This window comes from Gadus chalcogrammus, chromosome 5 (assembly GCF_026213295.1).
Source record: "Gadus chalcogrammus isolate NIFS_2021 chromosome 5, NIFS_Gcha_1.0, whole genome shotgun sequence".
Lineage (NCBI taxonomy): Eukaryota > Metazoa > Chordata > Actinopteri > Gadiformes > Gadidae > Gadus > Gadus chalcogrammus.
The window spans coordinates 7,294,575-7,320,960 of record NC_079416.1 but is presented as its reverse complement, the minus strand read 5'-3'; the positions used below and the strand labels follow the sequence as shown (position 1 = coordinate 7,320,960).

At 45.6% G+C, this 26,386-nt stretch overlaps 1 protein-coding gene across 1 annotated transcript in view; it reads left to right on the top strand.

Annotated features, from left to right (window-relative positions):
- alk (ALK receptor tyrosine kinase) overlaps window positions 1-26,386 on the top strand; it is a 343,107-nt gene that overhangs the window by 267,661 nt on the left and 49,060 nt on the right. The window contains exons 6-10 of the mRNA XM_056590947.1: window positions 13,229-13,360; window positions 19,333-19,467; window positions 20,733-20,836; window positions 22,996-23,165; window positions 24,877-24,971. Of these exons, the coding sequence (XP_056446922.1) occupies window positions 13,229-13,360; window positions 19,333-19,467; window positions 20,733-20,836; window positions 22,996-23,165; window positions 24,877-24,971 (636 nt within the window). The remainder of the gene's footprint in view (window positions 1-13,228; window positions 13,361-19,332; window positions 19,468-20,732; window positions 20,837-22,995; window positions 23,166-24,876; window positions 24,972-26,386) is intronic.

Sequence of the window (26,386 nt, the reverse complement as noted above, 5' to 3'; positions counted from 1 at the left end):
AGTGGGAGGAGATATAGTCAATACAGGACAAATAAACAGAGCAGTGTCTGGCTCCTCTCTCTCTCCCTCCGTGCTCTCTTCAACGTTAATTAACTCATCAGTCACAGAGCCAACAAGAAATCCAATTTGCTCCACCCAAAGCAACTTGTGTGCAGCCTCTGTGCCAATATCTACCTAGTATATCCTCCCAATTTCAAGGCAGAATGCAGCCTCTTGGTGGCGTCGCACGAGCAACCCCGCTCTCATTAGCATTCACACCCAGTGTGCGTTACTCCTCTGTCATCGAGGGAAAAACCAAACTAGTGGGAAACCAAAATAATCCATTTTAGCGAAGCCTGATGCTTACAGCAGATGGTCATCGCAAACCCTCTGATCCTACATGATGTTAGGTTAGGACGCATATTCAAGTGACAGCACCTTGCCCTCCTTGCATCGGGTGTTATAATGCAACAATATCAAAGTACTAGATACAATGTTTTTGTTTATATTTAAAGTGATGGATAATGTAATCTTACTCATGGAGGGATGTATCCACTACACACCCCCACATATGTTTCAAGATAATGTGTTAAACTATATTTATATGCATCTCAAAGTAGGCTAATAATCTCTTGTCTTGTAAGGACCCAGGATTTTAGGGATGTGGTCTGACTCCAAAAGGCCGTAGCTTCATTCATCTGCACCGTAACATGAAATAGTATGAAAATCAACTGAGCTTGCAAGGGACCATCATTGCATCGATGCTTAATGTACACCTTGGTAACCCTTAATAACCTTGTTAGAAATAAATTACGGATTTCTGTTATCCATTACATTAATATGAGGTACTCAACCCACATTGGAGATCATCACCGTCGCTTGTGGCTGGGAGTGAATCCCCCTAAATGCTGCAATTATCCACCATCTTCCATACCATGATGGTGCAGCTCCGGTGGAAAAAAAGAGAAAAATGCACGTTTCCCTCAGCCATGAAATGGAGCAGTGACGCAGAGGCAGCGACACCCATGTACCCCCTCCCTCATCCCAGAGCCCAGACCCCACCCAATCACTTCCCCAACTCACCTTCCCCTCCCCCCTGGGAATCCGAACTGGTGACCTTCTCTCCGCCCGCACCATTTCCCTAACCCGTTTGGGCGAGTGGCGGGAGGGTTCCTAATGGAGCATCACGCCGAGTCCGGCACTCGGCGATAAGGTAACACGCCGCCACACCGTGTGGGGGGGTGGCGGCGGCAGCGCCCCGAGGCCCATCCATCATGACCGCGGCGCGGGCCGGTGGCTGGCTGGCTGAGTGCTGGAGGCAGAGAGCCAGGGAGCCGGAATGGGCAGGTATATAGGGGAGAAGAAGCCAATGGCGCAGACCGAATGGGACACGTCAGGGAGGGGGGGGGGTATGTGGCGGCGGGAAAGGATGAATGAATAAAGCAAAGATGTAGATACAAGGCCTCCAGCGCAGGACGATCAAAAGACACATTCTGTACAGGGCCAAGCGGTTTCCGTCGTCAAACAAAACGGAAAAGGGATACAATCTTTTTTTTTTTTTTTTTTTTTTGGTGGTTCCCATAAGGGGAAGGTCACAAACATGGATCATATTTTACCGGGCGGGGGTACGGGGGTGCAGGGGTTGTGTGCATGAGCCGTGAGCACAGGTGATCGATCACAGTTGACGTGAGTGTGATTTCATTGCATCCCCTCCTGTCAGTCAGGCCTGTAACCACCCGGTCCTATTGGCGTTGCCATTACTCACATCGGGTAATGCACACCTGTGTTCGCCGTGTCGGTGGAGGGGGACAAGCAGGCTAAACCTAATGGCGGAGAGACGGATACATACATACTCTATGCGTACAGTGCATTCATAGAACTGTGTACAAGTCTTTTGATATATTCGCTCCCACTCACTCTGAGTCAAGCTTTTTGTGATTGATTGTTTACTTTTTCGCTGCATCTATATTTCAAGTTCATTGTAACCTGAGTACAGCACGTGAAGAATATTTGTGTATGCATATCTAATGATGAAAACGATTAATCGCATAGTATTGGTGAGTTAACTCACGATTATTTGCGTAGTGTGCTGAGTTATCTCACAATTAATCACATTATTTTAATTATATTTTAAACCAACTTCAATTGAAGTTGAGATTATCAAATGGAATGACACATTATCATTCATACTAAATGTACTTAATAAGCAAAAACTAGACCAAGAGAACTTGAGGGAGTTTTATTGACTCACTCAGTGTGGGTTGAATATAAAACTTACGGAACACCACAGATTTGGGAATGTAAAGAGGCAGCTAATTAGTAAAATTGTAAACCAACAGTTACTACAAGTGTAGCTAAATTCAAATAAGTAGCACCACAGATTTTGGAATTGTAAACAGGCTGTCACATACTGAAATTGTAATAAGGCAGTCCCTTACTGCAAGTGTAATTGAATGTAAAGTAAGTGGAATCACAATTTTAACAGCCCTAATATGTATTTTTATAAATATATATGTATATATATATATATATATATATATGGATGGATGGATGGATGGATGGATGGATGGATGGATGGATGGATGGATGGATTGATATAGATAAAATAAGGTGAGACTACAGTGAATGGTGTATTCAAGGAAAAAACATTCTCTGTGAGATTTCTACTTCTTCAGTTTATCTATGTTTTTTTTTTGGGTAGTACTTGTATAATTGTTCTTCGATAATCACATCTAGGGCCAACAACGTCAAGACGCAACCTACGCACCATATCTAAAAAATCGGAGGAGTTCCATCAAGGAGATAATGTTCGCAAACACAAGAGAAGGAAAAAAATAAATAAAATAGTTCACTTGGAAAAAATCCCCTGTGGACTAATGATCAAAGTATCAGTCCAGGATGCAAGGACCAAAGGAGCATAATACAAAACACTTAATTCACTAAGCTCCTGATAAAGTGGGGTGGAATGCTATCCGGTAGCGCTGAGCTCTTCCCTTTCCATCTCTTATGTCTGGCCTAGGGGCCTGTCATAAGCCACGTCTCCCCCAACACAACACAACACAAGGGGAGCTCCATGTAGCTCCGAGCACCTTTCCCAAGTACCCCAAAGCAGCCTATTTATTTTTTTAAATATTGAGCAAGTGTCAAATGGCTCTAGGCAACCATATACAATATTCACGACCAAGCGCATTAGGTGGAACCGATTCGTTAATCAGGGCCGTCCTGGCTGAATGGGCCAATTTGTAAATGGACTAGACATCAACGTCGATAAACCGAAACACGCAAACATCTTTGCTTTCGATTTTGGAAGTACAACAAGGTGTGCTATATTCAATGTAACAAAGCATGAAACTCGAGCGGCAGCCATGACTGTTTGTGAAGCCCTGGCATAAATGGACTGCATTTATGTAGCACTTTTCTAACAAGTGGCCACTCAAAGGGAAATGTAGTTCCTCACAGTTAACCCCCAGAAGGGAAATGTAGTTCCTCTAAGTTAACACCACAAGAGACGTGTAGTTCCTCCAAGTTAACACCATAAGAGACATGTTGTTCCTCTAAAATAACACCACAATATAAATGTTGCTCCTCTAAGTTAACACCAGAGGAGACATGTAGTTCCTCTAAGTTAACACCACAAGAGACATGAAGCTCCTCTAAGTTAACGGGCTATTGGTGGCCCTGCGTTATTGGATGCATTAAGCCGTCCTTATTAGTCAATGGGAATTTGATTTACTTCTTGTAATACAATTTCTTGTAAGCCCATAATTTCTTTCTCTGTTCGGTTAGGATCTCAGTGTCTCGTCCATCTCCGTGTTATACTTTGCAAGGTCCTGTTTGACAGTTTTATTGCTTTAAAAAGTAATTAAGGATCAAATATTAATGAGTTCAGGCTATCATTTACGCACGACCCTGGAAGCGGTGGTGAGGCGCAATCTGCTGCTGCTTTTGTGTTGTGATTGAGGTTTCCCAACAGGCTTTATACAAACATACGCCTCTATAAAAGGCAGTTTAAAGTCAATTTCCTCCCTCACCGCACAGATCTTAACCTGCTGTGGCTCTCTTATAGCAGGGCATGAGCGCCATCGTCACATCATAAGCAACACAGTATGAGTATGAGCGATAATGTAACAACCAGGGAGAGGCGCATGACATGGGGGCACATCCTTCAGCTGTATTTCAAGTGTACACAAACACAAATAAACACCAATCATTTTCTCACACCGGCTGCAAAAGGAAACCCCAGCAACCGGTCCACTAAAATCACGCAATGCGTCCGATCGTAAATCTGTCCCCGCGCCTTTGTGCTGAACCACCGCAGGTCGCAGCGCAAAGCAAACGGACTCGACGGCGGCGCCTGAATGCAGAGGTAGATGTTAAAGGAGTTACATTAGCCTTCCCATTTAGAGCAGCCCCGTCTCCCCCGGCGCGCGCCGCCCACATGCCTCTGACGGAGCAGGCCCCGACAGAGACTGATGGCGGTTGGGCCGACCGCTGACCAATCGAGCGTGGCTCGGCGCGAGTTAATTGAATTTGCGAGCGAATGCCTCCCGCCCCCGCCGACGACCGTCCGGCGGGGGCCCTCGCTGCATCCGTCTCCAGGAGCCCCGGCCACTGTACATCTCCATGAACGTCCCCGGGTTACCCTCCCAGAGCCCCGCTTCCTCTCCGTCCTGGGATCCTGGGGTCCCCCCCCACCCCTTTGTGTGTCAGCCATGCTGAGATTATGTGGTGTAGCAGCGATCACCAAAATAACTGTTGAGGAGGAGTCTATTTAAAACCACAGAGCCACCATCATATGACGCATTCAAAAGGCTTTCTTATAACCTCCATGCTAGATTCACAGGCCTTGTTCACTTCATTTGTTCGAGATTTTCCTTGAATGTTTTGTTCTTGTTTTGTATGCAACAAACATGTCCCGGGAATTGCATCGAGCAGCAATTACATTTTATGTTTGTTTGACCCCCTCACGACACCCGCAGTGCGATAGTGTTGGGATACACTGCTGGCTGGCTTGTCTGTCCAATCATGAGACAGATACCAAGAGCCATATTGGTGGGGATGAACGCCTGACGTTTCAGCTTATTCACATTCAGCGCAGCCGCACGGTTTGTCTGTGAGTGCGAAACGCAATAACAAAGGCTGAGTGTGCGTTGGTTTTCAAATAAAGGGGCAAATCTCCGCAAAGCTGTTATCCAAATCCAAAAAAACGTATCCAAATGGAAAGCAAACTGCTTTGCATGACCCCCATTTACAAGAGTGCTCAGTCGTATCTCATTTTTTAAATCAAACCTGTCTGAACCCGCACTGAACCTGCAGCACTGTTTGTGTGTTGGTTATGCAAAGTTTGTGTGGAACGACAGGTGTGCGACGTTAGGACCCGTGTTGATGTGTCTGAATTAATGAAGCATGGCAATCTCACAGAGCTTCCACTTGACTTGTAGAAAATACGGATTAATGACACCCATATATCCTAATAAGACATGAGTGTACTTACCTGTTAATTATTTACCCATTAACCACTGCAGGAACCAAACGTGCTCCCCAAGGTGGCTAACCTCTAGACTATTGACTGTAGCAGGACTAATTGCCCCCATCAATTTTCATGACATTTAAAGAAAAGAAACAAGGCTGCTCTGAATAGTGATATGCTAAACGAAGGTGCAAGCTGCTAGCATCTTAAGCCATAGGTCTTATGTTGGATTTTAGTGTATCCCATAACAGTACATTTGGGTTATTATAAAGGTTAGAAACTGTTTGTAGCAACAATGAAAATGAAACCATAAATAATATGAATAAATTAAAAGCAAAAGTTTCTTTCTTTTTACTTTTTAGTCCATGCGTTGGGTGCACTGTGCTTATTGACTTGCTGTTGCTAAGTAACTTAAATGGTAAACATAGCCATTTGGGCACACATATTAACCCTGCCGTTAACCTTGTTGAAAGTTGTCTTGGGTTTCATAATTGGCTGTTAGATAATCTTCATAATCTGGAAGAAAACAGGGTTGTTTTCTTCTCGTTTGACATTTATTCTAGATGACCCAAAGCCAATCAAGTGTCTGGGCTGAAAACTCTACCTATACCTCTATAGATTGGAGGTTTAAAAGTCAGAGAGACAGGTCATCAAACCAGCTTGTTAATCAACCTAAACAACAGAAAAGGGGGTTTGTCAACACTACCCAAACCGACGAATATGAGGTTTTCTTTGGTCCAGTGCATCTACCGGCTGATCTAAGAAACCAGCAATACAACGAGGGACGGTCAAGTTGTCTGAACTAACAAATAGATGACATTCCTTTCATTCTCAAAAAGTCGTTTTGGCAGTAAAATGCGTTTTCATAAAATCTCTCGCAAGAAATGTTTTGTCCCAGCGAGGACCTGGTTGCTCCAGAGTGTTGTCGGGCGCCCGGTGGCCCAGCAGGAAGTGACGCAGGTATCAGGTGACCCGGGGTCGAGGACACTTGGCAGTGGGCAGCCAGAGACCTGGGGTCTGTTTCGTACCAAAGAGTGCATTAAAGACTACTTAAGCTATCTCTTCGAGGGTCGTAGCCTTAGAGGAAGTGATGTAATTAGAAGATGACCGAGGGGTCAAGGACACTTGGGAGAGAATGTAGGAAAGTGGGCCTAAAAGACATAATACACTATCTATTTGGAGGTCCTAGCCCGACAGGAAGTGATCCCCCCCCCCCCCCCCCCCCCCAGTGGGCGGTGATCAGAGAGGGTCAAGGTTCGGTCTGGGGGTCCCAATCAGGACAGAGTGGGTGGCGGTTGGTGGTGGCGGTATCAGCTTCCTTTGTCCAAATCCAAATTCTCAACACACATCTGATCGACTAGGTCGCGCCGGCCACACGCCGGCGGTTCTGTCAAAGGAAATCAGCCCGTTTCGGCTGGTGCTAATCACGGTAATCATGGCATCCCTCTGACCCCGGGGGATGTGTGTATGGATTTTGGCAAATCTAGCCATCTCAACGGGCACGAAGAGGGGCGGGACCTTCTACGTTGGTGGACATGGTCAGACAACGGCATGCAGATTCAAGTTCCCCAATGTAGGGTTCCTGTAGCCTTCATGTATTTCCTTTATGCCTCGTTCCTAAAAAGGGGGAATTAATTGTCTTAAAAATCCATCCTTGTATAAAAGAAAGCCTTTTACTTAAATTGTCACTTAAAATAACCCTAAAGCGGTTCAACCTTGATGTACAAAACCTAGAGAGCCACTTGACTTATTGCTTGTTTCTTTGATAAGCAGAGCGCTCATGTGGGGGGATTTGGGTAGCATGGAAAAACCACCTATTCTATGTTTATTCTATTCGATTTTAATCTTTTTTTGTTTTGTTTAAGTCGACATAGGAAATTGCTGTATGCAAGTACATATCCTAAAAGCAATGTTGCTTACCCTGGCGTTAGCCACAGCGGCCTTAATGAGTCCTGATCCTTCCTCCTCTGTGCCCCAACATACTCCTCCACCACATATATCCTCCTCTCATTTAAACTCTAAACTCAAAAGCAACCCCCCCCCCCCCCCCTGGGCACACGGATAACAAATCTCCCCCGTTCCCACAGGCCATCCACCCCCCCCCACCCGTCCCCTCACCGCATCTTTTCCCCTAATCTCCCCCACCTCCTCCTCTATTTTTCCTTTCTTTCTTTTTTTTATTCTTTTTTTGGGACATTCAGACAACAGTGATTTAAGGAGTGTGGTGGTGGCCATGTTTGCCGGCTCTTACCTGCTACTTCAGCTTGAGATCAATGACGCTGCCCCCCCCCCCCCCCTCCTCTTCTCTGCCATCATCTCCTCTCCTCTCCTCTCTTCTCTCCCTCAGCATCTCCTCTCCCCTGTGCTCCTCGCCTGGCCCTCTCCTCTCCCCTTCTCCTGCGTCTCTTCACCTCTCCTCTCCCCTGTGCTCCTCGCCTGGCCCTCTCCTCTCCCCTTCTCCTGCGTCTCTTCACCTCTCCTCTCCCCTGTGCTCCTCGCCTGGCCCTCTCCTCTCCCCTTCTCCTGCGTCTCTTCACCTCTCCCCAGCTCTTCCCTCCCCACTTCTCTTCTCTACTCCTCTCCCAACATCTCCTCACCTCCCTTCTCCTCAACCTTCTTTGAGTCTCCTTCTCACCTCCCCTCCCCTTCTCCCCTCCTCCCCTCCCCTCCCCTCTCTCCAGCGTCTGCCGGCAGCAAGGCAAAAGATAAATAGATATATTTCCCTCCCTCCCCTGCAGATAGGCACTGCCTTTATCATGCTGCTTTCTCTTTCTTCGGAAAATATATCAGCAGGCGCGTGCGGATAGAAATGAGAAGCTTGCATTGCGGTCTGTCCCTCTGCACAGCAGTAGCCGTGCAGAGGCAATGCATCACACGTGCGCTACACGTGTGCAACACACACACATACGCGAGCGCGCACACACACACACACACACGCACACACATATACACTTGCTTACATAACCCCAGACACATACACACACACACCCAAGCATATACACACTCACAGATATTTAAATATATATGAGTGACTTAATGCACACAACGAAAACAGTACTACACAAAGTAATTAGTCCCTTAGACCAGGAAACGCTCCATGGCCTTGTTCCTAGGACGGCAGACCCATATCGCTGGCTGGTAACAATGTAACAGTATGGGATCGATCCAATCTCCAACTCAACATGATCATTACTCAAGAGCATCGCAGGGCTATTCATATCCTGTCTTATAAATCCAGGGAGGATATATTGCGCTCATGATTAAACCATGACATTGCCTGTCATGATGCCACATGTTTGCGGAAAAATAACTGGAGAGAATTTGAGAACTCTCCACCATGTTAATATTCCTCTCTGCTGATGGTAAAGTCTGGCCACAATACTTATCCACATGAGGCCCTGAAGAAAAGGTCCAATAAAAGGAAAGAGATTCATAAATAAACTGCCAGGACTTACTTCTTAACCAATAGTAGGGAAAGTTTCTTACTGTGCAGTGCGTTCCGAGTATTTATCGGGAGAAAAATTAATCGCTCTAGTCTACCAGTATAAAGATTTTATATTTGTCCTCAACTATAATTCCTCGAACTCAAATGTGATATTGCGCAGATAGTTCTAAAGTAAAGTAAAGTTATTAAGTATTAACGAATAAATAACCAAAATGTTTGTCGTTTGATTCCCAAGGGCCACCGTAGACATCGTTGAGAAAGAGGAATAACTCAACAGCTCATTAATGACATCTAACGGAATTCACTACAATTCATTAAAAGCCCCTGATAAATGACTAAATATGAAGTTGTCAAAAAAGGTTGGAATATTGATGATTAATATATCGAATATGATGTCAAACTGGAGGTTCTTTACCATTAGGGTTAAGAGTATTTTATATTCCCTTCCCTTATGTGTGGGGTTATGGCTTGTACATACAATGTGTATGCTCTCCTTTGATGTCTGCATTTGAAAAGTCAAGTCCAAACTATGCATCACAGAAAACTATTAGCCTCTAAAAACTATTAGCATATTGGGCTCCATGTTGATCTGTGCTTTGCCCCCTTCTGTCTTCCCTCCTGCTGTTTGTGATTGTAGTTTATCTGATGGAGGTAATTAAAGCTAAGAACCGTGAACGGGAGCATCAAAATTGAGCATATAGCTGACTCTGATTATATCGAAACTTTACATAACACTCTCCCTCTTTTTCTCTCGCGTCTCCATCTCGTCATATCTATTTTCCCTCTCTATCTGTCTTTGTTTTCTTTTTTTGTTCTGTTTCTTTCTTTTCTCCCACATCCTTCTCTGTTCTTTCATCTCCTCCTTTCATCCTCTCCATCTTTTCCCGTGCATCTATTATTCATGGTGGCTTGTATTCATTGCTTTGCTTTCAGTCTAGAATTGCCTGCGCGTGTGGCGTCTCACTCAGCTCTTTGTTCCTGTGAAAAGGCACTCATAATCTCAGCAAGGTTACCGGGTCTGACTGTCGTTTGATGCTTAAACCTTTTCTTTACGGCAGTGTCCCTAAAGCACTTCATAACCATGTAGGGGGTGTTATTCGGAAAAACGTGAAGAATCAAAGTATGGCGACAATAAACGGAGGACTGTTTTTATCAAACATCAGTGTGTGTGAGGGAGGACGCTGTGAGAGCACCTCCGCCTACCACCAAACACATCTACATAATACAGAGCGCGGGCAAACCGCAGTGAGCACAACTCTCTGCGATACCAAGCATGGTTTATTCTTCCCATGTGAATGTGTGGAGGAAGCCACATTACCCTCTCTATTTCAGTTCTCCTTATCGCAGTCAGATGGGGATGACGGGGCTTCAAGACGTCAAGTGTTTGTTAACCTCCGCTTGGTGTGAACCACACGTCTGATTTGCATAGATATGGAAATGTTTTTACATCTCAGCCGTTCTGACGGAGGGACAGATCCAATGACTCGGTGGTTGGGTGGGGAGTGGGGTTGAAGGTGGGGGTGGGGGTGAAAAGTGTAAAAACTTTTGGCTCATTGTAGACGCGTATTGATTATGATCCACGTAAAATATGGTAGCTTAAGCCGTTCAGTGTGGACTGAATGTGCGTTATTGTAGGCCTGCATCTATTCTTCTTGAAGTTTAAGTTTAACAGTTTAACCAATTTCGACGATTCTTGTTCACGTGAATGCTGTCTTGTTATACAAGGCTATCTCATCCAAATACTTTCAATAGAGAATCTACAATGACTCTGGAATTGGTGCAGTATGAACCCAGAACCCAAGCACTCGTACTTGCTGGTGATGTCCTCCAGAGCACCGTTGGTGCGGTGGCCGTTCAGTTTCCCTGGTGATATAGACGCGGTGGCAATGGACTGTGCAGACCAGAGATCCAGGGCCGGACCTATTCCTCGTGGTTGCATGCTCAGAGCCAGAGAGCTCGTCCTTGTCGTCATGGTGTCCTCCCGGGGCTTCTTGGTGGACTGATTCTGTACAGTTTCCTGGTTGATGGGGCCGCGGTCACGTTCGACTGCTGAGACCAGGGATTTCAGATTGGCCTTTTTCCTCTTGGCTCTGGGCTCTTGACTAACCCTCACCCTTACCCTCTGCCCCAGACGGTTGATGAGGTAGCAATGCCCAGGTTCAATCCAGCCAGGTCAGACTGTGTCGCTCTGTCCTTGTTCATAAAGGTTCCCTGGGCATGTCTTATGAGGACTTTGTCCAATGTTAGAATGATGGTTGCTAGTCGTCGCAGGACCAAGGCTCATTGCAGCCAGATTTTACCTGCTTGAAGACCCCCAGAGCAGGTTTTATGTACATTCTGCTGTATATAAAACAGCAGAATGTATATTCTGCCTCGATTGTTGCCACCGGCAACTTTCCATAGACTTGTGGCGTTGGTGTGATGTCTTAAAGCTATCCAGATCATGCTGCCTGGAATCTGACTGCCTGTCTCGGGCTAAAGGTTTAATCTGATAATAGCCACAGTGATGGTGGCTAACCTTTTTTACTTGTATGAGATGTCTTGGATGGAACATTTCTTTTTTCAAATGTATTCTTTATTTTTATATATGATGTGACACATGTCACATTGTGATCATTAACAATCTGTAGACAGTACCCTTCCCCCTGTATTGGACCCCCCCCCCCCGCCCAAATAAGAGATCAGAAATAAACACCAACCCATGCCAGAGAAAAGAAAAGAGCAGCGCAGAGCAGACAACGTAAAATAATGAGAGTAAAATGGAAAGTTTTACAACAGAAAATATTTATAGGTCTCGATGAAACTGACATTGACTTAAACATGAACATGCCAGTGTTGTCCAGCGAATACCGGATAACGATACCGATGTGAGTTTAAAGACTATTGTCTTTACTTTCTATTGCTGTGTCTGTGACCGACTGCCATTCTGCAACCTCTCGCTCTTTGTAGAGTGTTGCACCAGTCACATCACACTACTTATTTAAAGAATACATTTAGGATGATAAGGTTGAAGGAGATACTATGCTATCCATAAGCATATTGTGAATGCCTAACTTAGCTGAATTAGTAACAAACAAAGCAGTAATTGGAACTGATTCCCCTCAAACAATATATCCGTGCTGTTACGCAGGAAGAATATACAGTGTCTCCATACTTTTCAGTTCAAACCAATCATTACACTGTCATCTTCCAGAGACTGTTCTGTTTGAATTAAATGATTCTGTCTCTTGCTGAACCAAACAAATGTGTTTTGATCATCTTCTTCTAACAGAAGAAAAACTAGAATCGTGTTGGACTGTACTGCAATCAATTTTCCAATCAATGTTTTTCTAGTTATCTGGGATCTAGCTAATCCAATGCGAAAACACTTCCAGACCTGGTCACAGAGTCTGTGTATTTGCGTGAATGCATATTCGTTTGTGTGCGTGTGTATGTGTTTGTATCTGTAGGTGTGTGTGTGTGTGTGTGTGTGTGTGTGTGTGTGTGTGTGTGTGTGTGTGTGTGTGTGTGTGTGTGTGTGTGTGTGTGTGTGTGTGTGTGTGTGTGTGTGTGTGTGTGTATGCATGATTATGTGTATTAACTGGATCCTTCTCCTGCACCACCTCCTAAACTATGCAGACCGTTATTCATAGCGCTTTCGAGTGCATCGCTAGCGTTATGTATGCACTTTATTATGTAGCCCTGTGTTTGTACAGCCTCAGCATGGTTATTTATGATAGTCCGGTCACACCCAATAAGATGTCCGAGCAACCTCTGCAGTCAGTACTCATATCTTCATACTTCATGAATATGAATCACACAGTGCTGAGCATTTGACTGTAAAGCGTTTAGAAATATCCCACCTTTTATTCTTTTCAAACAAGAATGTATCACTATGCGTGCATTGTTTTTTGCTGAGAGAGATGTTAAACGTGAAGTGGCTTTCAAAGTGCATCTTTCTTCCCGTTATATCTGGATATTGGATATTTGGGAGTAAAGGCAGTAATTGCCGCAGAACAAAACATCTGAGAAATGTGGTTGAACCTCGCGGGATTTGATTAGTTCATGCCAAGCAGAAGCGCTTGGCAGCCAATTACAGGCTTTATATGGTGGGGAAAACATGGTATTATTGGTCTATTTCTGAGCCTGCCTCTCCTCCACAGGTTGCCGTCACAACCCACAAAAGGATGTGTATAAAGGACAACGCTGTCGTCCAAATCCAAATACATGAATCACATCTGGATTCATCCACATGCAAGGGGACAACATGAGCAGCACGATTCCACGGCGACGTGAAGGTGAAATGTGATACGCAGCAACTGTTTGTTTACTCTGGCTCTCATCTCATCCTCCAGAGTCTGACCTGGTCTCCAACATCACTCTGGAGGGGAGCTACAGCTGCCACCGGGGGCCGCTCCTCTCGCTGGACAAACTGTGTGACTTTGTGGTGGACTGTCCTCTGGGGGACGACGAAGGCGACGTCTGCCGTGAGTACAACCCGCCTCCCACACGTCGCCTGCTCACACACACACACACACGCACGCACGCACGCACGCACACACACACACACACACATCCAATTGTACCGTATTCAAGGAGCACATGTGTCACCTACTTGGATCTTATCTTCCATCATCTCATGTTGATTATGGAGAACCCCTGCACCAAGCAACTCTTTACAAGCACAACGTTCAACTCTTTTAATAACCTTATATGCGTACTGCGTACGTCCCAACCTGGTCTGACAGGGATCCGTGAAATGACTCTTTATATATATACATAGAATATATATAGTCATTTCACGGATCCCTGTCAGACCAGGTTGACTCGGTCGTTGAGACGGAGATCCGTGTGTGTGTCACAGAATATGAGTGTCTTGAATGAATGAATATGACTTGCATGGCAGCACATTCCGTGGGCATATTCTATGCATGTATATATATACGACGGGGATCTGTGTGTGTGCCACGGAATATGAGTGTCATTAACTTGCATTGGAGCAAAATCCCTGGCCATACCACGGAAATTGGCGTGTTTCCGTGAGGATTCCACGGGTTTTGAGTTAAGCGTCCGTGGTCATTTCACGGATTCCTGTGAGACCAGGTTTGTACGTCCATATGCAAATGGTTATTTATGATGGTAGTCTGGAGGTTGACATCGTAGCATTGGGAACTTTAGCAACTGTGCAGTGTTTTACAGTTTGTGATAACATTTTCATTTAGGGCATTTAGCAGACGCTTGTATCCAAAGCGTCTTACAATTTGTACATTTGTCCGAATAAAGAGAAAAAAACAACAATATATCGCTGTCGGTAAAGTAAGGATGTTCATAGAAACAAATGCCAAGCACTTACAATCGCTAATTTAACCCCTTCCCCATACACAACAAAGATAGCTAGGATAAGATGCTACACGACGCTAAAGATGCTACACAATGGTAATGATGATTATCTGCATGCTGAGCAAAGAAACATAAATGGTGATCACGAGTGGTCACCAATAGGATTGCAGACCATGATTGCTGACAGGTTTCAGTCAAGTCCATCTCTGATGCCTTCTGGACGTCTCTAATTAACTAGATACCAGTTGGTTGAAGGTGGCAGGGAGTGAGGGGTTATGGGTATTGCCACAGGGGTGGGAACACCGATCGTCCCAAGGCAGCTCCACACTAAACGCGTTTACATGGACACTTCTGATCCGATTAGAAGTGGAAGAACAGCTTGATCTGAATAAAAAATGATCAGATACGCCTAAATCTGAATACAATTCTCTGATCCAATTAGAATTTCAATCGGATTAGAAGAGGCGGTGTAGTCCGCTATAATTGACATGTATACACTTATTCCGATTGGTTTGGGGTGGGTGCTGCTACTTTTTAACTAAGAGAAACTTTTATGCACCTCGATTTATTTGCAATCAGTCTATATTCGGCCCTGCTGCCCAACTTGTACAGCACCATGGCAACTCTCATGGCCAGCGGAATTGGCTTTAGTACAGTTTCCTCCTCTGGCGATAATATTTTTCATGAGCAGACATAATTTAACGAACGACTGCCGACTTACCCTAACATTTTCTCGTCAGTCCTGGACACTAAATTCCTGTAACACGACTCTCTCCCACCAGTCTTGGCAGCGCACACTCATCCAAAAAAGTCTTGTTTGCGGTGGAGGAGGGGGTAAATATAGAGACCGGACGAGATACTGACGTCAGTGCTGTCCTCCTTCGTCTTAATTGAAGAAGCAGGCTGAGAAAAGCTCTCTCCTGCTGGGCTTTCATTAAAAGCAAAAACATAAAAATGCCAAATACAGATAACACGTCCATTGCTTCGCCGCCGGTCCAGATGTGTCAAATCCAGATGTGTGCTCGAGAGACATTTGAACATATCGCTTACCACTTTTGTCATATATACATCACACTTTTTGAAATTACATACGATTATATCTATTCCGATTAGAAATCGAATCTGATCACTGACACTCTCTGTGTCTCCTCTCCTGCCCTTTCACAAAAAAAAAAACGGAACAAAAAAGTGCTTCTTTAACAAGCTGCACGGCGTGTGCAAATGTGCTAATGGAGTCACAGCCGCAAGCCTTCCCAATAGCCATGCGGAAAAGTAGCACAGCGCTATGCTTGGCTAGCATTTCTCACACTTGACAAATTCTGTAGCGGTTGCTTTCTACCCTATCCGCGTATTTGCCCCATGTTTTGCTCATGCCTGGCTAAGAACGGTAGCCATGCAAGTATGCTGACATCTCACTTGCAGCCAATCTCCCAAAGGAATTGTCTGTGTGTGTGTGTGTGTGTGTGTGTGTGTGTGTGTGTGTGTGTGTGTGTGTGTGTGTGTGTGTGTGTGTGTGTGTGTGTGTGTGTGTGTGTGTGTGTGTGTGTGTGTGTGTGTGTGTGAGAAAGGGAGCGTCTGTGTGACTGTGTCTTTGTTGTTCATCGAGTCCCTCTTCCAAAACCCACCTGTGTAAAGAAATAGTATTTTGCTATTTTGTCTCTTTTTTCTTTTGGTTTGTTCTACGTGGCTCGCACTGTTTCTGGGCACAGCGCCCGTGACCCCCAGATCCGTGTCCCTCTGCAGACAGGGAGGAAAACACATTCTAATGAGTCAATAATCCCATCCATAGTGGGGGCCAGCCAGAATGAATTCATTCTTGCCCACTGTACACATTTACCTTCCTGTGTGAGGGGCTTATTAAAGCAACGCCTCATCCCTTATGCTCACAGTGAGCTAAACGCAAGGGCAGAGCATGCAGGGGCTAAAGACACGCGTGAAACTGCCATGCTCAAAGTAATGTGTGTTTCCCTCTACTACTGTAGCAGCCATCAATGCTAACTCGTCCAGAAGTTCAACCCCATGGGAACAGCCTCCATTGAAATGCAATACGTTTTTGTTTTAGCTGGGGAAAGGGCGGCTGGATTACATGTGTTTGTGTGTTTGTGTGTTCTGTGTGAAAGTAGGGCACACTAGGAATTAAAAGCAGAATCGATGAAAAGCATTTATTGTATGACTGAATTAATGGATGGTAAAAGTATCCTCTCTGCACCTCTGCAGGTGTTTACATGCCCGTTAAACAAGCCCATGCTCATGGGAAAGAATATTAATTCATCTATTGTATACTTTGAGCAAGGCTACCTTGACATGAACGGCAGCGTGTTTCAGGGATATTTTAAAGCATGCAAAAACCATGACATTAGTTGTATGGTGGGCTTATGGTGGTGGAGGTCTCACATGAATGTGGCTTCCATTGAAAACACATTCATCAGTGATGTGTCCTTTCCCCGTATCTCTGCAAAATCACCTTCACCGTTTTACACTTTCAAAAAATGACGTTGTCGCTATCCGCCATCTGTCTCAATCCTCGCTCTCCCTTTTTCATCCCCCTCCCTCCCTCCCTCTATTTTAGGAACAGGTGTGGTCTTTCACGTCTTATAATCGAGTAGAAAGGGTTCAATGATCTCACTCTTCCCTCCCAGGTTCACACGGTCAACCAATCGTGTCGTTAAAAAAACTTTTTGTCACGTTGTTCTGACTGCGTGCTCCCACGACCCTCCTCTCTCTCATCTGTGTGTGTCTGTGTGTGTTTGTGTGTGTCTGTGTGTCCCTGTTTGTCTGTGTCCCCATTCACTGTGCCTTGTATGTTCCAATTACACACAGCCAAACCTATGTACACACACACACACACACACACACACACACACACACACACACACACAGATAGGGATGGATGGATGGATGGATGGATACATAGCTTTTTGACGTAATGGTCAAACTAGAACAACTGTCCTATTTTATAATTTAGGTCTAGTCCTAAGACTATACTACTTCTAACAACACGACTCAGAATTGAATGACCAGCCGCTTATTCTTATGTGTTTCCTGTGTGTCATCATGTGTCTACATCAAGTTGGAGGTAGGGGGGGGGGGGGGGGGGGGGGGGGGGGAGACAGCAAAGCAGACCATGAAAGCTTGTCTGGGGGAAGAGGGCCAAAAGTGCGCGCCGTTACACCAATCTTTTACTGAAAGTCACGCCACGTGTTACTACCGAGGCTGTCTGAAGTGGTGTCTGACAAAGAAAAACAACTGAAGAGGTCTGTCGTGATCGTCTCCCAGCCGACCCCATTACGCCATCTGACTTTGAGGCTCTGTCCGAGACCCACTCAGGCACAAGCCGCACCGACTGACCCCCATGACGGCAATGGTTCCCAACCTTGCGGTCGGCAGGAGGAGGCTGATGTTAGAGATTTGAGGCTTTGTTTCAGCAGCGATGTTTTATTTAGAGAAGGCCGTCAGTCTGTATGTTTGTATCCTGTGCATACGAACTGACCTAATGGTTCACAGCCACAAGTTAAATTCGTCTACTTCACTTAGTGTGAAGCAGAGCGAATTGATTGCGTTCTCCAGGAGATTGATGTTAGAGGGGCGTGTTGATTGGGTTCAAACTGTTGGGTGAAGGCAGATGCACAAAGTTAATCTGGGGGTCGCAAACATTTAGTCGAGAAATTGGGTCACGGGCCAAATAAGGTTGTAACCACCGTGTTCATGTGTGGAACAAGAACAGTGACTAACGAGAAGGCTATTATTTCTCCACCTGGTTTTTGTCTGAGGGTCTTTCTTTCTTTCTTTCTTTCCCATTTTGTTTGCTTGTTTCTATATATCCGCATATATCTCTATGTACCCTATTTCCTTCAACTTTACCTTAAGTAAGACCCGTATTTAACGAGCTCTGTCCAACTAGAGTTTCATTTGGTTCCATGAGGTTTTCCACGAGCAGAACTTCAGGCATAACTGCAGCCTCCATTTAACCTCCATTAACCACGCTGACCTTCTCTCGCCGCGGTTTGGCTACTCTTAGTCCCGGCAGAAGGCTGCATTTGTCAGTGCACCGGCCCAGATAGAGTAAGTGGCCAAGATGATTCGGAGGGACAGATGAGCGGTCAGCGTGCAGGGTCGGCGCTTTGGCCGCCTGCCATCCCTAAAAAAGCATGCACACGTCCGATCCCCTGTCGCGGCTTTCATGCAACACCTCTGCTTACCTATCTCTAGGGGCCTTTCAGTGCACCTTCTCCCTCCTCCCTCCTTCTTTCCTTCCCCTCCCCCCCTCGTCCGATCGCTTCACATACAGACCACAGCCTGTCCCAACCAACCTATGCAATCTCACGCACGCACGCACGCACACACGCACGCGCACACACACAAACACTAACGTACACAAACTCCCACCGACTATTACCGCATAACCAGCTCCTGGTTGCACACGCTCTCCTCTCCAGATTCATCCTTTTCACTGTCATTCAGAAACTTCAAACATCCCACTCCCACATCACACACACACTCCCACACGCGCCTATCACAGCTTGTGAGCCCTTTTGCACCCTGGGGTGGCTGTCAGACATCGCTCCATCCCTCTCTCCCTTCTCTTGACACCCTCCACTGCGCACACACACCGCCTCCTACCACCACCTCTCACTCCCTCCTTCCCTCCCTCCCTCCCTCCCCCCACCTCCCCCATCCCGTCTCCTGCTGGCTCTGTCCGGCGATTACGCCTCCCGTTTTATCATCCTCTGTTCTCCTCTCCGGAGCGTCTCTCTCCCTCCCTCTATTACTCTCATTCTAAATTCTTGGAAAGTTGTATTTGTTTTTATTAAAACTCTTTCTTCCCTCCCTCCTTCCCCCCTGTCTGTCTGTGTCTGTGTCTGTGTCTGTGTCTCTCTCTCTCTCTCTCTCTCTCTCTCTCTCTCTCTCTCTCTCTCTCTCTCTCTCGCGCTCTCTCTCTCCTTGCATTCTGGTGTTATCTCTGTGTTTTAATTATTTATTCCTCCAACCTTGCAATCTGTTTCTCCCTCTCTCTCTCTCTCTCTCTCTCGCTCTCTCACTCTCACTCTCTCTCTCACACACTCTCTCTCCTTGCCTTCTGTCTCCCTCCCTCTCTCCCCTTGCCTCCTGGCTTCTCTAGGTCGCTTCCTCAATGGTAGCTACTGCTCCTTCGAGGATGAAGACTGCGGCTGGCGGTCTGTGACAGGTCGCGGTGCCACTTGGAGACGGCTGCAGACTCCAGTCAAGCCTTCCAGGCTCAGCTGCCCATCATCAGGTGCAGCCCTGGCTCTTATCCTCACCCTTCCCTTTGTGTGCTGCATGGGTTCTGTCCAACGGATTGAATCAGACTATCGATTTTTATCTCTTTTCTTTTTGTAAAACATCTGCAGAAGGTTAAATGATGGTCGAACGGGGCATATGCTTAGTATGACATGTATAATCGTGAGAACGGTGGAGGGGTTATCTCGGATCCAACTCAAGCCAAGCCACAATATTTGTAACCTTGTGTCCGATTGAGCAGGGTTGTCTTTTCAAGCAGATGGTGCTGCTTTACACATCAGCCTTGTTTGGGTTGGATTCATTTTGGATCCAGAAGTCCTGCTATGTTGCAGCAGAAATTCTGCTGGGGGGGAGACGACACAGAGTCTGGGTCAGGAACCAGGACGTTGATGGGCGGGGTGTGACGCCTTGTTTCCTGTTTGGTTACAGGGATATTCTAATAAAGAAAAGTAGATAGAGCTTACAGAGGGGGATTGGATTACTGTGTTCATTTGAAACCTAAACATCTTTTTTTTTGTAAGTATACTACTGCCGGCCGAGTTTGTGTTGGCTAATCATGTGCTCACATATACAAACAATATCCAGCAACAACTGGTCTGCTATCAGAATTAAGACTTTATCTAAAGTGGTTTGTGAGACTAGGGTTAAATCAATAAAAAGGTTGAACCTCCTCTTTCAATGCGGTTGTAGAAGTTTCTCCATTCTTCCGTTATGGTTTAGCTTCCAATAAATCCGGATAGACAGCTGCGCATATCCGAGTTAACAAGTTATATTTAAAAAGCATTCTGCATTGTTGTATCTCATTTTTATCTAATTTATTATTATTAAATCATATTCTCTTCGCCAGAGCACATTTGAATGATTTTATATTTTTCTCAGCAGAAATATGCTCAACAAAATATAGTGGTGCTATACCAATACAATATGTGTTACTCTAGCTAGCCTAATGTGTTCTGAAATAATGACAAGTCCAAACTTTTCAGTAGAAACTTTTGGCGAGGTTTTCATCATTGCAACAATAACATTTGTGTGTGTGTGTGTGTGTGTGTGTGTGTGTGTGTGTGTGTGTGTGTGTGTGTGTGTGTGTGTGTGTGTGTGTGTGTGTGTGTGTGTGTGTGTGTGTGTGTGTGTGTGTGTGTGTGTGGATCTGGGTGAATGTGATTTGATCTGTGTGCATGTGTGTTTGTGTGTGTTTGGATGTGTGTGTGTGTGTGTGATTGGATCTGTGTGTGTGTGTGTGTATCCCGCGGCTGTCAAAAGGGGCTGCGTTCAGTGTTGAAGGAGGCCAGTCCAAAGGTCAACACGGCTCGGAACTATTGAGAAGCCCTCTCTTCCCACCGCCGCTGAGGAACTCGCCGTGCATAGTAAGCACCCCACCCGTCACCGTGTCCTTCACGTGCACGCACGCGTCCTCACAAACGCACACAAACGCACACACCCACTGCCTGTGCGCACGTCAACTCTGGACTTATACGAGCTGTTCGTTAGGCTCAGCAACAAAGTAATGTGGCACAAACTAATTGATTTATACATAGGCATACCTTCATTCCTACCGGTGCGTATTGATGCGTATTCATAAAAGGAGTACGTGCTCAGCCATTGAAGGCCGGCCGTCCCGACCACATAGGACAAGGTGACTTTGAATCAATGGGGCAAATCATGGCATTGTGCAGCGAGACAGTGCCGTCTAAATCAGATGTCCAGAAGTCATCACGGCCTGCTCAGAAGCACTGACCGTCGGTCAGGGAATTTAATTGACCAGCTCCCCCCCCGGTATCTCCCATCTCTGTTGAAGGATAGACCCCTCCGAGGTCACTCGGGCTGATCTAGTTCCAGAGCTTGGGGGGGGGGGGGATCAGGGAGTCATTAAGATAACATGCCTCACGCTGACTCCTCTGGGCCTTATGCATTGTATAGGTTAGTAGGAGGTACTTAAGTGGGTGATTAAGTAGTGACTATAGTAGATAGGAGAGTTACAGTGCGGTAAGGGTTTAATGAGAATACAGACCAGTCAGGGTGGGGGATGCCAGGAGTAAATATATGTAAAAGAGAAGAGTAAACAAAGCTAACAAAAACGTAGTTCGACAAAATCTGATGCAACAAATGATCCGAGGAAAGAGATTCTAAAACAGTGAGTTGTTAACCGTATAAAAAGGAAAAACATTCAAATCAACAACATTTTTATTGATGTGAAAATCATCCTGAATCAAACTGTGTACGTGTGAATTCAAACGGTTTATTAAACTGTGAATTCAGAATGTGCCCAGAAGCATTTTCCTAAGGCCTGATATGTGACAATTTTGCTCCGTGGCGTTTTGCCGGCAGCTTCCTGGCGTGCAGCCAGAGGTGAGCGCTGATTCCAGATTAACACCCCTAAAGCCCTCCTCCTACATGCAGCCGCCCGATCGAATCCTGCTCGCTCGGTGACAGCGATAGCGGCTTCAGGGTATTAGCTTAGGAATCATGTCCACTTTCATGTCATGGCACTGCTGCCGCGTCCATTATCTTGATGCTTAACACATGTGGTCGCCTTGGCGATGATAAGGATTATCCACCACCACAACCGTTTGCAAGAGAGTGATCACTAGCAAATAAATGCTACAGAGCCGACCCTACGAATACAATACGCTCAGTGGTAGCTAGACGTCCTAGTTGAGGTCAATCGGCTGCTTGGCTAACTGCTGGTAGCCACTTTGCTAGCGTGAAGGGTACTTGGTTGTTATTTGGTGGCATGGTTGTTCCTTAAGCCACTGGTAAAGTAGGATAAAAAATGACAAATTCGACTTTCAAAAGTCATTTCAAATCTCACCCATAAAAACAGCAGACAGGAGATGGGCAGCAGTGTTGGTTAGGGTTGGGTTAGCTCGCTTTAAAATGCAGCGTTGGCTCTCTTCCCCTCTGTGACTGTTCCTTTCTTGGATTTAGGCGGGGACACAAAACCATCCCATCCGTCCAGATAAAAGATATTCCCAGCCACACGCCGCAGCCGACTGAAGCGGCTCAGGCAGACAAATCGTCAAAACCATCAATCTGGGGCGAGAGGAATATATATCAAACAAAAGGGGGGGCTTTTGAATGGCATTTGAATTGATCTTTTAATAATTACACTTGGGCAGATGGCTGCTAACTGATTGCCACGGAGCCTGTTGTGAAATGCATCAACACCTTGACTGAGATGCATGCGGTGCCGTTGCTCCCTTTCTCCTCATTTCACGAGGCAGAAAAAGGGGGAGGCATCGGGTCTATACAGCAGACATAACACCGGCCGCAGTTGGCCAGTTTAACTGGATTAATTGAAGTATTTAGAATGTTAATGATTTTTGGGAAGGATCCGCCTCAGAAGTCAATAGAAAACAAAAGACTCATTTAACATTAAATTGACCCGAACTACTTTCTACCGCTCCGTGCTGTCGAACAGATTGTAATAAAGCTTTGGCTTATATATTTACAGGCATACGCAGTCTTCATCTCTTCTTGTTTCCTGACAAACATTGACTGCAGTGTTTTCTGCTGCCAACGACAGGTGCGCTTCTGGCTGTGTTCCGGAGGGCAGCAGAAGGGGGCGCTGTCCCTCTGGATAGTGCAGAACACCACAGGCCAGGAGGACCTGCCTCTGTGGCGCTCCACTAGTGAGCTGAGATCAGAGAGGGGCTGGAAGCAAGTTGCCCTCCCACTCTATGGACTGGCAGACTGGTACGGCAAATGGTTCACTCAGGCCACTCACTGAGTTGTGAACACGCATGTGCACACACATGCATTGAAAACGCAAGTTCACATATGCATGTCGTACACACATGCACGCACACACACTCAGACATCCACATAGCAATGCATCGACCCACACAATTTCACAAAACTTGCATACACACGTGGGCACATGCGCAGACATGCACGCACGTACATCCACCCACACACATTAAGACCCCCGCATAGCAACACAACCAGACTCCCACACTCTCTTTGCACGTAATCGCACACACATGGGCACAAACAAGCACGCACACCGATATGCACAAACACACACACGCATGCAAAAACAAACAATCACACTCAATATGTTCCTCAATGTATAGATGTTTCTATGAATATGATCCTGGATGTGAATGTGAAGTATTTTGATTAACTTGTATTGTTATGGGCAGCACATTTTCCAAACATGCGCAATAAAACATGGCTTGTTGTATTGATTATTTCCTAGACACACAACATAGCTCAGCACATATGTGTATAATGGTCCAGAGTGAAAGCCTTTACAGCTACTTCCCCCCCCCTCCCAATATTTTCGCAATTTATATTTCAATCCTATACAAACATGCCGTCTCCACGCAACACAGTTAATGAATCCCACACGGCCCCCGACCTCAGTTGCACAGGGGCCAATGTGTGTGTCTGTGTGTGTGTGTTTGGAGGCCTTTGTACAGCTGTACCACTGGTTCCCAAGAAGAAGAACAAGATAAATCAATGCACAAGCCTCTACTTATCCTCCTCCCTTCCTGCTCATTAGCTAGGGCCCTTGCTTGCCCTTTTTGCAAGACAATGCAGAAGACGAGTTAAAAAAAGAAAGGCATGAAAGTGTTGAATCCTACACACATTCCAATCTGGCAATTGCGTTACTTAAGTGTCTCTCTCAGGTCATCCATGCATAGCTAATACACCCTTCTTCTCTCTCTCTCTCTCTCTCTCTCTCTCTCTCTCTCTCTCTCTCTCTCTCTCTCTCTCTCTCTCTCTCTCTCTCTCTCTCTCTCTCTTTTATGTGATGGTCTTTGTTTGTGATTATAATTGGAACGTCCACATCTCCGCCCACGTGTCTGTCTGATACATGATGCCACTGACATCCCTAGCACACAAACATCTTATTACAACACCTAGCTTTACCATGATGTAACAATAATCACAAACCAAAGACTGTGGTAGAGCAGCCTCCCTGATGGGTTTTTCTCCCTCTTTTTCTTGTTGGGTGGCTCGTTGGGGACCCTTTCCGCCTCACAGAATGTGCGTGAACAAATGATGTTCCGTTGTGCCTCTTAGCTATCATTTATATTTAAAAAGACAAACTAGCATAACATAAAAGAAATGTAGCATGCAGACACACGCTGTTCCGTACTCTGCCTCCTGATGGTATACCATGTTCCGGTTATCACCAGGTCTACAGCATGTAGACCTGGGCTGAAACTCGCTTCCGAATCCCATTTTTGGAACCCACGTAATGTGGTATATGTCCCCCCCCAATCAAAGAATGATTTGTGTTTCCGGATAACTTGGAAGCGAGTCAATCACTATAGCTACTAGTTTAACCAAAGCAGCCCCATCTCCCCGTTGTTCCCTGTCTTCTAAAGGCGGTAGTCTAGAGGCTACTGTTGTTCAATGTGTTCAATATGGCTATATATATATGGTCTCCCTGCAGGTTCTGGCTACAGTTCAGTACTGAAGACGGTCCAGGTCCCGGTTCGGCCATTTCCCTTGACAACATCTCCTTCAGCATGGACTGTTTCCTGGCCTGTGAGTACAGCAATTACACATCTACACACTCACTAAAGGGACTAGTGTTTTCTTATACTGTATATATAGAATGTACTAGAGTGTGTGGTTGATTTAGTGACAAGTTATAATATAGATTCTAACCCTAAACTCAAAATTTGACATAGAGTACAGAGTTTAAGTTAGTTTTCTGCCCTCCTACTAATTCTGGGCGTTTGAAACTTTAGCCATGTCTGACATCAAGACGATGAAACATCTGACAATCCTCTTTATGTAGTTTAGACACACGCACACGCACACACACACGCCACACACACACACACACACACACACACACACACACACACACACACACACACACACACACACACACACACACACACACACACACACACACACTGTGATGAACTGTGATTAGAACAGGCGGTCGGATGGCTGCCGTTACCAAAGTGCATCTTGGAGAGGAGCTGGAGCAGATGTGATCATTAAAGACGAGCAAATCAATGACTAATAGACCGAGCTCCAATTACTCACCCAGACTGCAAGTAGATTAAACTTTAGGTTGCATAGTGTGTGTATATATAATATTCAAACCTCGAGAAATTGCATGTATATCATTCAAGGAACTGTGTTGTACAGACCAGACTGTAGTCACAATCAGAATGGAACGGGCCGCTGGATTTATTCGGAGTGACATTTTCCCTCCACTAGATATACGGAGCCCATTTTCTGTGTTATGTTCCCTTTCTTGGCAACGACGACACAAGAGCACTTGAGCAAACCCATTTATTGCGTCGCTTTCTTTTTGGCAAGCCTTTTAATCCAAGGCAGGTATCATTACCGCAAGCCACGCTTGACACTGTCACACTATATCACGACCATCCATCCAGGGGCCTGTGTTGACGTAGACACAGACAGAGCCGGGGAGCCGGGGTGGAAGCCATCCATTGCTGCACCGGGAGTGATCGCTGATCGTCTTTTAGCATGAAGGATCCCGGAGACTTATGACTCTGTCATACGTTTCAAAGGGAAAACACGCCCCCGCAAAAAGGCCTTATTCTTGTTGTCAGTGTCACATGACGTTTTTCACTTTTTGCTCTCTCTTGTGCCTTCTTCCACTTCTGTGTCGGAACAAACTCAACGGATTCATTGCAGGCAGTTTTTAGGTAGGTTAGTGTAATTATAGACGTGTCTGTCTTCGTGAGACAATGAACCAACCAGGAGTGGATGGCTAGGTTAGCATAGTGGGATAGGCTTGGTCTTTGAAACTTCTTCCGAGCACTGGCCTCATTATCTGCCCTTAGATGTGTGGGCCTTATTAATAGTGATAAAAAGGAGAAGGTTCTAGCCTTTTTGTGTTCCACCATCAATGTATGTCCCTGGCTTGGCTTCCCTTTGCCCAAAATAGCATTTTACGATGGAGTAATTGGATTTGT